Here is an 11,398-nt window from a genome sequence, read left to right as displayed (position 1 = left end):
TCGGAGCTCCGCAGGATCCTCCTCCTCCTCCTCGCGCCCAAAGCTCGTTTTTTTTTTGGTTACTGATTGCGATCTCGTTTCTTGATCCTCGTCCGCGCGCTGCTAATCTCTCCGTGTTTTTTCTTTTGGTAGAAATCCTCTCCGCGTTAGGTTGTCCTTTACCGAGTTGATTTGGGTTGTTATATACTCGTCTGCCTGCGAATCCATTGCTCGCTCGATTTAGGGTTACTTTCGTGTAGAATCCCGGATCGAATTGCACTGCTCTGTGCGCCCTGATCTTGCCCGCATCAGTACTACCGCCGTTTCTTGTTTGCTCTGATCCATGGACGCAGGTTCCGACATGATGTCGCCGGAGAAGAGCGGCAGGCGGGGCGCGCGGCCGCCGCTCCGGGAGGCCGGCTCGATCTCGACGCCCTCCATGCCGCCGCTCCAGGAGCCCGGCTCCAGGCCCAGGCCCTACATGCCGTCCCTCTGCTCCACGCCCCGCAACCCTGCCGTCAAGTGCTATGTGAGTCCCCGATCGATCCCGTTTCACCCTTTCGCCTGTTGTCCCGTGCCTGCGCGCCAGCCGTTCGACGGAATGACTGAACGGGTGTGAATCTTGCTTGTTTGTTTGTCTGGCAGGGCGACAGGTTCATCCCCGACAGGTCGGCGATGGACATGGACATGGCGCACTACCTGCTGACGGAGCCGAGGAAGGACAGGAAGAACGCGGTGACGCCGTCGCCGGGCAAGGAGGCGTACCGGAAGCTGCTGGCGGAGAAGCTGCTCAACAACCGGACCAGGATCCTCGCCTTCCGCAACAGGCCGCCGGAGCCTGAGAACAGCATCCTCACGGAGCTCGGTGCCGATGTGGCCTCCGTCCAGGCCAGACCGGCGAAGAAGCGTCGATACATCCCTCAGGTACAGTCATGCTTAGTTTGTGGTACTGCTCTCATTGGTTGTTGCAGTTGTAGTGGCAATTCGTGATGATGATTACTGACTTGATGTGCATGGGAAACCTGATGCAGTCCGCAGAGAGGACTCTGGATGCGCCAGACCTCCTTGACGATTACTACCTCAACCTGCTGGACTGGGGAAGCGCCAATGTGCTGTCCATTGCACTGGGCAACACGGTGTACCTCTGGGACGCCGCAAGTGGGTCTACATCCGAGCTTGTTACCATTGATGAGGACGATGGCCCTGTCACTAGTGTTAGTTGGGCTCCTGATGGCCAGCACATTGCTATTGGCCTCAACTCCTCTGCTGTCCAGATTTGGGATTCCAGCTCGAACCGACTGGTTGGTACTTCTTGACACCTCTCTCTCCTGTTATAATTCTCTGTTAGCAGCATTGTTCTTGTTTTTTAGTTGCTGACCATGAATCATTCTGCAGCTGAGGACACTGCAAGGTGTGCATGAGTCGAGAGTCGGATCACTGTCATGGAACAAGAGCATCCTGACCGCTGGTGGTATGGACGGCAAGATTGTGAACAATGATGTGAGGATTAGGGAGCATGCTGTGCAGACATACCGCGGGCACACGCAGGAGGTGTGTGGACTCAAGTGGTCCGGATCAGGGCGGCAGCTAGCCAGCGGTGGTAATGACAACCTCCTCCACATATGGGATGTGTCCATGGCATCCTCTGCACAATCCGCAGGCCGCACCCAATGGCTACACAGGATGGAAGACCACTCGGCTGCTGTGAAGGCGCTCGCATGGTGCCCATTCCAGAGCAACCTGCTGGCGTCGGGTGGTGGCGCAAATGACCGGTGCATCAAGTTCTGGAACACACACACGGGCGCATGCCTCAACTCAGTCGACACTGGGTCACAAGTCTGTGCGCTGCTATGGAACAAGAATGACAGAGAGCTGCTGAGCTCGCATGGGTTCACTCAGAACCAGCTCACACTGTGGAAGTACCCGTCGATGGTCAAGATGGCCGAGCTCAATGGCCATACTTCCCGTGTCCTCTTCATGGCTCAGGTAATCTTTGCTCGCTCCCTATGCTTTGTAGCTAGGTTTGAAACACACATTGTGTGCACAGATGGATGGCTTATGGTTGTCTTCTGTTGGACCTTTGCAGAGCCCTGATGGTTGCACGGTGGCATCCGCTGCAGCAGACGAGACCCTGCGCTTTTGGAATGTGTTTCCTGATGCTCCGAAGTCTGCAGTGAAAGAGAAGACTTCACAGAGCAGATTGTTCAACAGTTACAATCACCTACGCTAGGGAGGGAGCAGATTCCGGCAACGGCCGCAACTCTGACAAGAAGTAGCTGATTTTACTTGGAAATTCTTTGTGTGCATTGAAGTATTTGTGGGTACTTCAGTATGGTGGTAACTCTAGTTGTTGTTCTACATTGATCCAGATGAACATCAAGACCAGTTTGATGTGTTATTCATACATATGTTGGTGATATATAATTTTTTTATGAACAAAATGCAACGTCTTAAAATCATGTGTCGTTTGAGAGTATTCGAACTGTTGTTGCCTCCCAAACTATTCTTTGTTGCTTTTGATGTTTCCCGTTGACTGGTTTTGCCGTTGACGTGGGACGGGTATGGAGGTGCTTCTCTTTTGGTTGCCTTCTTTATGCGGTTTGAAGCCACCACCACTATTTTACCATGTTATTATTCTTTTCGGGTCATACATGGACCTGCTTCTGCAATGGAAGCTGTGTATGTATTCCCACTGAATCCAAACCTAGCAAAATTGGAACAGAGTTTCACCTTCAGGTTGTGCCAGGCTTGGAGTGGCAAAGCATATGGTTACCCTCTTGGGCTTGTTTCAGTCAAAAAGAAATGTGCATCTCGTGGTGGTTGGTTCAGTGGCAGATGGTGTTTGTGTGCCGATCAGATTACAACCAACCAAAACATTCGCAAAATCAGATGAGCAGCGGCTTAATCCCATGAGATTACCAGTGAGATTTACCATTTCTCCAACCAAAAGTAGCGCAGTAAAAGATTGGCAGTGCACTGACACAGACCGTGGTACTGCTAGTGCGTTTGCAGCTGGTGCCATATCGGCCGTCAGATCTCGCCAGAGTTGATCCTGGCCGTCCAATGGTGGCACGCGCATGGTTCCTCTTCCGGCCTACCCACCGGCCATCACCACCACCAAGTGGCCCTTTCGCCCGCCTCGCCGCCCACTTCCCCTCCCTCCCTCCCCGCACGCGCGCGCCCTCCGCCCGGCAGGCCAGGCCGACGACCTCGCCGTCCGTCGCGGGGGCTCGCCGCTCGCCGGGATCGGGGGAGCCGCCGCCGCGCCTCCATCCCACCCAGACACAGCCTCCTGGGCCGCTCGCTCGGCTGCCACTCACCAGCTCAGCGCTCGAGAGCCCAGATCCCCCGCTGTATAGAGCCCCCGGCGAGCCCTCGACGCCGCGCCGGCCATGGATTTCATGAAGGCCTTCGATCAGACCGTGCGGGAGATGTAAGTTTTCTCGATCGGGCCGCCCACCGGCCACGATCTCGCTAGCCGTTTTACAAGGATGACTACGGCGTTTGCTGAATTTGATCCGTGGGGAGTGAGATCTTGATCTGTTTGTCTGTGCGCGTGCTCTTGCAGAAAGAGGGAGGTCAATCTCAAGGTGCTCAAGGTCCCCGAGCTCGAACAGAAGGTTTGGATCTCGCCCAGATCTTAGCTCTGCTGCTCTGTAAAGTTGTTTCCTCTTGCCGTTAATGGAGCTGTGAATTATGGGAATGGTTCATGTGGTGGAGGTTGGAGGATGACACTTGAATTTTTCCTAGTAGTGTGGTTTACGTATGCTTGGTTGTCATACCACTGTTGTCTATTCGTGTACACTTCACAGCAGTGCTGTAAGGAAATTGATAAATGATGTAACTTTCTATAGGAGCAATAAATAAAATTATGTTCCTTAAAAAAGTCAAATTCTGCGCTGATGGTTTGGATAAATTATTAAGCCCTGAATCAGAGATAAGTTGAAATACACTACCGAATGCACTCCTCACACACTGCTTTTGATTTGCCTGTAATCAGGCTGGATTCCTCGATGATTACATTTAGCGCTAGAAGTCTGATGAGAAGTGACAGCTTACAAGACTAGTCATTTTGATCTCTCATTGTATCATATTCCATAGTTTATGTCTTCTCCTAAAAGTTTTGCTTTCAAATCAGGTACTTGACGCGACAAGTGATGAACCTTGGGGTCCACACGGGTCTGCTCTTTCAGAGCTAGCTCAGGCCACCAAGAAATAGTAAGTTTTAGTGTCTTGTTTGTGTTGTGCTATCCGACCTCCCTTTCCATCAGTGCTGAAATGATGCCTATAACTTCTAAAATCTGCAGCTCTGAGTGTCAGATGGTGATGGGTGTCCTCTGGGCCAGGCTGGGTGAGCGAGATGCAAACTGGCGTCATGTGTATAAGGTTATTGCTTCTTATTCCCTAAATGACCATCCTTTCAATAGTATATTGGACCAATATTAAGCTTGTTAGGAATCACTTCTACAGTGATTGATCACATTAACCAGTAACCACCAAAGGGAAACAGACCTTTGTATCGTGCAAATTTTTATGAGCAATGTTATTCACTAATTAAAATTTGTGGATGCGTAGGCACTGACGATTATTGAGTACTTGATAGCGAATGGTTCTGACCGGGCAGTTGATGACATTCTCGATCATTATTCAAAGATCTCGGTATGTGTTGTCTGTGCTTTTGTTTACAACTCTTTCTAGTTAAGGCTACGTCGAGTGATTAAACATTTTCTTGTCGTATCCTTTAAGGTTCTTTCGAGTTTTGAGTTTGTGGAACCTAATGGAAAAGACTCTGGAATAAATGTGAGGAAGAAAGTGGAAACTCTGGTGGGGATCATCAATGATAAGGAGAGAATAAAGGCTGTGAGAGAGAAAGCGGCTAGTAACCGTGACAAGTGGGTTCTGCGAAATTTTTAAATGCGATCTTCTAACTTTTTTAGTTGTGTACTCATCTTTGACAGTCTTAAACCGTAACGTATATTTGTTGTGGATGAAGGTACGTTGGGTTATCATCAACTGGGTCATATAGATCAAGCTCAGCCTCTGGAGGTAGCAACTACAGTTCAGGTGAACGCTATGGCAGTTTTGGTGGCACAAGGGAGGCTGATTCGTTCAGTAACAGTTACAGGGACAAAGAACCTGTTAAAACCTCTTCAAGTAATACTGGCAGGCGCAGATCTGGCAGCAAGATAAGAAAGGATGCGGATCATGATAGAAGGTATTTTAGGGCTGCTTAGCATTTTTACTACGTTAAATAACTATGCTGGTTTTCTGAAACTACAGCCAGTAGTATTTTACTAACAGTGTCCATTTTTATCATTAATAAAAGGTGAGTTGCCAGTGGGATATGGTGGGTTAATTATAGGTAGCATTCTTGGCTGCATGATTGGTGAATTAGTACTCCCTCCGTCCGGAAATACTTGTCATCAAAATGAATAAAAGGGGATGTATCATGTATCTAGATGTATTTTAGTTCTAGATGCATCCCTTTTTGTCCATTTTGATGACAAGTATTTTCGGACGGAGGGAGTATCTAATTTGCTATTGAAAATGCAGTTAGTTCTAAAGCATACTGTTATGGTTATTGCCTATTAGAGGAGGTCCTCCTGCTGAATCTTGTTAAGTATGGTAAATGCAGCAATATTTTTGAAAGAAACATGCAGCAGTATCAGTTCGGTTCTGGATTCTTAGCGCCGGGCTTATCTTTTATTGTTATACATTTCACTCCTTCACTGAAGTTTTATATCCACACAGCTCCTCGAAGTCACCATCTAACACAAAAGGCAATGAGGATGAGTTTGATGACTTTGATCCTCGTGGATCTTCTTCAAATGGTAAAATATTATATATTTTTTCCTGGTTATGCTATTTCCATGCAAGGAATTTCTTTAGCTGTAGTACTGAATGCATGTTCATGTCTTGACATGTAAATCTATTATTATATGTAATGATTTGACGAATACGTAGTTCACTTTTCAATTTGCATGTACCCTATGCTATTACTAGATTACCTTGCATGTAGCACAATTATAATATTCTCTTCTGCCTAATTGTAAATAGAAATTCATCATATGAACGTCAATTCAAGTGTTCAACAAGTTTTTACTAAAAGGGACGACCTGATATTTTGTTGAGACTGGGAGTGCTATGCCTTATTCATATTTGAATGAATGAATTTGTTGGATTTGGAAACTCAAAGAGATAATTATTTCTATCTTGTTCTACAGGTGCAGCTAATACAAAGACTGCCGAGGTGGATCTTCTTGGCCCAAACTTGATGGATGATTTCCTTGACGAGCCTGCAGCCACTCCATCAGCAAAAAGTGCTGTAGAACCTCAGGTTGATCTGTTTGCTGATGCAGACTTCCAATCGGCAATCCCAGGTGCCGAAACAACTGCGCATCAGGATGTCCAGGTTTGGTTCTCTTCTTCTCTTTGTATCGAAGTTGCTAAATATGTTATAACATTATCTGACACAGTGCCAGAAACTGCCAGTATTGTGCTTTGGTACTCTTATAAAATCATGTAGTTTCTCAATTTCGTTGATCATGATACAGTGTTGTCATCCAAATGATACTGCAGGAAACTGTTGACCTTTTTTCGGGAAATGCTACCTTTGCTTCAGCATTTCCACCACAGACTGGGTTTATCCCACCACCAACTTCTGGGACACCTTCTAATGCTAATACTTCCGTTTCCAAGAACACAGTACCTGAACCATTTGATCCTTTCGGTGATATTCCTTTAAGCAGTTTTGGGGGATCTGACCCATTTGGTGACTTCAGCTCATCTAGTGCACCACCACCACCTGTACACAGCTCCACTGGAAATATTAGCACGTCGAGTCAGAACCTTGAGGTAGCATCGGACTTTGGTGCCTTTGAATCAAACACTGTGGATACAGCTAAAGACCCCTTCGACTTTTCTTCCATTGGCAATTTTGGCAAAGCAGATGTAGCACCTTTGGCAGCTCCCAAAACTGATGCGTCTGACTTTGGTGCCTTCGTTGCAAACACTGTAGAAGCAACTAAAGACCCCTTTGATCTTTCTTCAAGTATTAATGGAAGGGCAGACCAAACACCTTTGGCTGCTCCCAAGCCCAACACCAAGAAAGAAAATTTTCAGGTTAAATCTGGCATATGGGCTGACTCTTTGAGCCGTGGATTAATTGATCTGAACATAACTGGACGTAAGTTCTTCCTCTCATTTCCTCCTCGCCCTACTGGAAACTTGATTGCAGAAATGTTGATGTCTCTCTTCACTGCAAATTGCAGCAAAGAAGGTGAACCTAGCCGATGTTGGGGTCGTCGGCGGCCTCAGTGATGGGTTCGACGACAAGGCTCAACCCTCATGGAACATGGGTGCAGGGGGATCTGGCCAACCCTCATGGAACATGGGTGCAGGGGGGTCTGGCCTAGGAATGTCTGGAATTCCTCCATCTACGCAAGGCGGTGGCATCGAGAGCTTGGCAAACTACAACAAGTATCAGTTTGGTGGCTTCAAATGAGCTCCATAGGAGAACATTTCTAGCACCTGGTGTTTGTTGCTTTTTTGCTGGACTGCGCCTTTGGGCTCTTATTATCTTTTTATTGGTTTTGTCATCTCGCTGTTGTTGACCGTCACATTGCTTATAATTGCCGCAGTATTCAAGTATCGTGGTCTTTGTCCAGTGTTGTCATGCATGTGTTGTGTTTGTCGGGTTTCTGGATACGCAGCCCTTGTGCCACATCATGGTTTGATTCAATCTTATAGTTATGTGCACCTTCTGTAAATTGTATGCCCTTTTGCTTCTGTAATGCTTTGCGGTGCTTGCATTCAATTCCTGGGTTTCTGAAATACTACTACATAGGAAACCATCAGCATTACATTGAACACTGTTTTGGAACCACCGGAATGTGGTATTCCGTTTTATGCAAAAGCGTCCGAACACTAATGCCATGGCATTCATGTTAGAATTGGACTGATTCTATGTATTTTGACGTTCTACCCTTGATTTTCTCTCAGAAGTTTATGAGCGTCAACAGAGACAAGACAGCAACATTTACGCTTGATTTTGTGTGTTGTGTGAAAGAAAAATGACAATGCTGAATTCATATTTTGGCTTCTCTGTTTCGCGGGGTAGGAATATTGTAGCATTGTGATGCAAATTATTTGGCTGCATTGCAGGAGAAATACGTACAAGTTTACTGAAAACTAGGCACATTGTGTAGTTGTGGAAATAAAGAAAAAAAAAGTGAGGTTAAACACTCAAATGAATTATTTCCTTTGAAATTACAGGTGGCTAAGAAGGAAAAATCATCTGGTAGCAATCCCGCAAACCAGAAGGAAATATTAGCAAGAAATCCTTGAAATTCCTATGAAATTCTTTTGAACCATATATGCGCTTACAAGTACTTTATCTATAGTTTGTGATTTAGTATATATGTACGATGAGTATTATAAAGAAATTGATGGTCAATGCTTATCTTAGAAAACATCCATCAAACAGACTGCTACACTTCTTAGGCTTCAGGAGAACAATGTATGAGCAACTAAGCAAACATACATCATTTCAGTTCATTTATAATTTCGAGGATATCCCTGGAAGCATCTACCAGGAACTAGTAAATGTATGCGTGGTAGAATGCTGGAAGGAAATGCAAGACTCATGTTTTGCATAACCAAACACAGCGTCCATGCCACCATGCTCACTACTTGCTATGCGGTTTCAGTTTGGAGGCGTGATGGTCCTAGGTAGGTGCGTGCTCTCGATATCCTCTACTATTGCCCCGCCCAACCAAATGCAAGGGTTTTCTCATATGTAGTCCCCAAAAAGATCTACACTATTAAGTTGAATTGGTAAAATGTATCTTCAGAGAGCTACTTCGCCAACAATATAAACCCAAAAAAAGCTTTCGCCCTATTATATATTTAAAGCAAAACACACAACAATAAAGGAACACCTAATTGCCCATGTGCTCATTACAACAATATTGAATTGCATGAAAGCGTCCATCACATGGTTGTTACACCACAAACTGTCCCTATTTAAGCGGGTGAAGAAAGATGGAGCAACAATTCATAAAGAATCCGTCATGTGTCGACCAAGGGGTAGAGCTTAATTAGTCGCTGCTATATTCATTTAAGCCTACCACATATACAATGTATGCAAGCTTTGCAGTTAATTGGAATTCCTTTTTCGAAGTTGTTGAAACCCACGTACATCCTAGGACTGGGAACCATCAGGATTTACATCTACGTGGGCTTGGATTTCTATGGGAAGTAACATCACGAAGATGGTCATGTCGAGATGAACTCCTTCAAGAATTCTCCATCATAGTGCGTTTTACTGAATAGGCAGAGGCACAACTGGAGAACCAAACTATGTCTCGGTACTAATGAGGAAGTGGTGTTGTTTCCCTTCCATGCTCTGTTTCTTGGAGCAAGTTGGGACACATCTTTCAATCACACTAGAGCCAGAGAGAGCTAGGGTGTAGACTTCCAACTATTGTATATGACACACGAGAACGAAGTTCCAGTTTTACGGAAAATTACTAGTTAATTATGGCGTTCCAAACACCATATTGCCATCACATTCATGTGACAATTAAACTAATTCAAGTGTATTATGCCATTCTACCCTTGGGTTTCTCTGATAAATTTTGGAACATCAACAAGGATAAGTCTGCAGTTTGTTTTTATTTGTGCAAGGTGCTAGGGTCTTCCAAGATTAACACCTGATTTTGTGTGCCATGTGAAGAAAACTTATACCGTTGACTTCCTTTTTTTAATAGGGAAAAGCGCTGAAGGCGCCAAATTGTATTCATCTCATAGTTGTAACACAAAGAGTGATACATGGCCCTTCTTAAAGAAGATACATCATAGAACATAAGATGAGCCAAAGAACAGGAGATGAATCTAGCCAGAAGAGGCAAGAACCTTAAGAAAAAGTTCCCGAAGAACAACAAAGCAACGAAAGATTGGTGGAGAGCCAACTAAAGAAATAGCTTTCGCTAATGACCTGAGAAAAACTAAACAACCTGAGTGTGAACCTTCTGAGAGCAACAATCGAGGCAAGACTTGATTCCTCGAAGTTGCAGTTGTTTCTTCTCAAAGTCCAACACTAAAAATCCCATGAAGATTGCTTTGTGAAATTCCTGCGATAGAGCGTTGATCGAGGGAAGGTGTGATTCCTGGAAGCTGTATACAGTCCCTGTAAAATCTCACTTTCGTAGCACCTTAAACTCCATATGCAAAATGTTCTCGTGTAAGCCTACAAAATGAATCTGGAAGTAGAAAAAAAACCTCATGTGCATGGGACTTGAAATCTTTAGGCAGGGGGACCTACAACTGGATTAGCCGCACAAAACAACTATAAATTATTCATGGAGGTTGGCATTCTTCAAAGATTGGATATAGTGATAAGGTCTATGAGTGTGCCCTGGGTTGGAGCAATTGAAAATAGCAATAGTTGAGTTATTGAGAGTTTGATGGGCATATTTATGGGCTTGTTCATTCAGAGCACGTGTTGACACCCAGATAATTAAGCTACAGTACATCGTTGTTAACGATGCCATGTCACCTTGATTACTGTTGCTAATCTCGCGTTAGTTCGAAAACGATTCTAATTCAAATTCAAAATCTGGCAAACAATAAAAGGTTTCAAACATTAAAACAAAAGTGTTCAAAATGTGGCAAATAATTCATAGTTAATATTGGTGGAGAAGCCAACATTTTACAAAGTGTTTAAAGTTCTAAAATAAATAAAACAACTGTAAAACAATTAATTAAATGCCCTTTTAAAAATCGTAAAGATGTAAACTATTTTGAATGTGTACCAAACACTTTGTGGCGGTAGAGTAAACTAAAACATTAATTTAGTGACTAGGTTTAAGTTTTCTAAAACTAAAATAAAATAAGAACAAAAAGTAAATAAATAAAACAAAACAATAAAATAAAAAGAAGCCCCCCTCCCCGCTGGGCCTTGGCCTAGATGGCCAAGCGGCCCAGCCAAACTGCCCAGCCGGCGACCCCATGGCCTATATGGCCTCACCCACCTAACCTAACCAGATCCACCCTCTCGCTCGATCCCCCATCGTTCCCCTCATCCCCTCACCCGCACCGCCACACGCATGCACGCACGCACGCTCAGTGGAGCGGGCGCCCGACACCCGAGCCGCCGCTCCCCAGAGGCCGCCGCCCGCCGGCACCGAGCACCGCCACCCATGGCCTCCTTGTCACGCCCTAGAGGCGGCCGGACTCGCCGGAGTAGCGATCAATGGTGGAGGAGAGAATCTGGATCGGGGAAGGGGTCGGAAGGTAGGAGAAGCCAACAAAGGGATAAGGCAGAACGAGAGGTTCAGAATTTCATTTCAATTGATCGATGCCTTCGTACAGAAGTCGACTGTTGCTTATATACGCACGGTTAGATTACAAGCCGAGC

At 45.4% G+C, this 11,398-nt stretch overlaps 2 protein-coding genes across 2 annotated transcripts; both read left to right on the top strand.

The window, feature by feature from the left end:
* The first annotated feature begins 6 nt into the window (after window positions 1-6).
* LOC119365502 (cell division cycle 20.2, cofactor of APC complex-like) lies at window positions 7-2,453 on the top strand. Its single transcript, XM_037631146.1, has 5 exons — window positions 7-508; window positions 625-903; window positions 1,011-1,280; window positions 1,375-1,965; window positions 2,066-2,453. The coding sequence occupies exons 1-5, from the start codon at window positions 323-325 to the stop codon at window positions 2,207-2,209; spliced, it is 1,470 nt and encodes a 489-aa protein (XP_037487043.1). The 5' UTR covers window positions 7-322; the 3' UTR covers window positions 2,210-2,453.
* A 663-nt stretch (window positions 2,454-3,116) lies between these two features.
* LOC119365501 (clathrin interactor EPSIN 1-like) lies at window positions 3,117-7,748 on the top strand. Its single transcript, XM_037631145.1, has 11 exons — window positions 3,117-3,412; window positions 3,548-3,599; window positions 4,118-4,197; window positions 4,287-4,365; window positions 4,555-4,638; window positions 4,726-4,871; window positions 4,973-5,194; window positions 5,731-5,810; window positions 6,204-6,391; window positions 6,559-7,165; window positions 7,251-7,748. The coding sequence occupies exons 1-11, from the start codon at window positions 3,372-3,374 to the stop codon at window positions 7,481-7,483; spliced, it is 1,812 nt and encodes a 603-aa protein (XP_037487042.1). The 5' UTR covers window positions 3,117-3,371; the 3' UTR covers window positions 7,484-7,748.
* The last annotated feature ends 3,650 nt before the right edge of the window (window positions 7,749-11,398 follow it).

Source organism: Triticum dicoccoides, chromosome 2B, assembly GCF_002162155.2.
Source record: "Triticum dicoccoides isolate Atlit2015 ecotype Zavitan chromosome 2B, WEW_v2.0, whole genome shotgun sequence".
In the NCBI taxonomy this organism is placed as follows: domain Eukaryota; kingdom Viridiplantae; phylum Streptophyta; class Magnoliopsida; order Poales; family Poaceae; genus Triticum; species Triticum dicoccoides.
This window is presented reverse-complemented; position numbering and strand designations above follow the sequence as displayed.

Bases quoted from the DNA above. Each gene is read 5' to 3' on its own strand.
- LOC119365502 (XM_037631146.1), top strand. From the start codon at position 323: ATGGACGCAGGTTCCGACATGATGTCGCCGGAGAAGAGCGGCAGGCGG. The intron at 904-1,010 runs GTACAGTCATGC...AACCTGATGCAG, and splicing joins AGCGTCGATACATCCCTCAG to TCCGCAGAGAGGACTCTGGA. The intron at 1,281-1,374 runs GTTGGTACTTCT...ATCATTCTGCAG, and splicing joins ATTCCAGCTCGAACCGACTG to CTGAGGACACTGCAAGGTGT.
- LOC119365501 (XM_037631145.1), top strand. From the start codon at position 3,372: ATGGATTTCATGAAGGCCTTCGATCAGACCGTGCGGGAGAT. The intron at 3,413-3,547 runs GTAAGTTTTCTC...GTGCTCTTGCAG, and splicing joins GATCAGACCGTGCGGGAGAT to AAAGAGGGAGGTCAATCTCA. The intron at 4,366-4,554 runs GTTATTGCTTCT...GTGGATGCGTAG, and splicing joins ACTGGCGTCATGTGTATAAG to GCACTGACGATTATTGAGTA.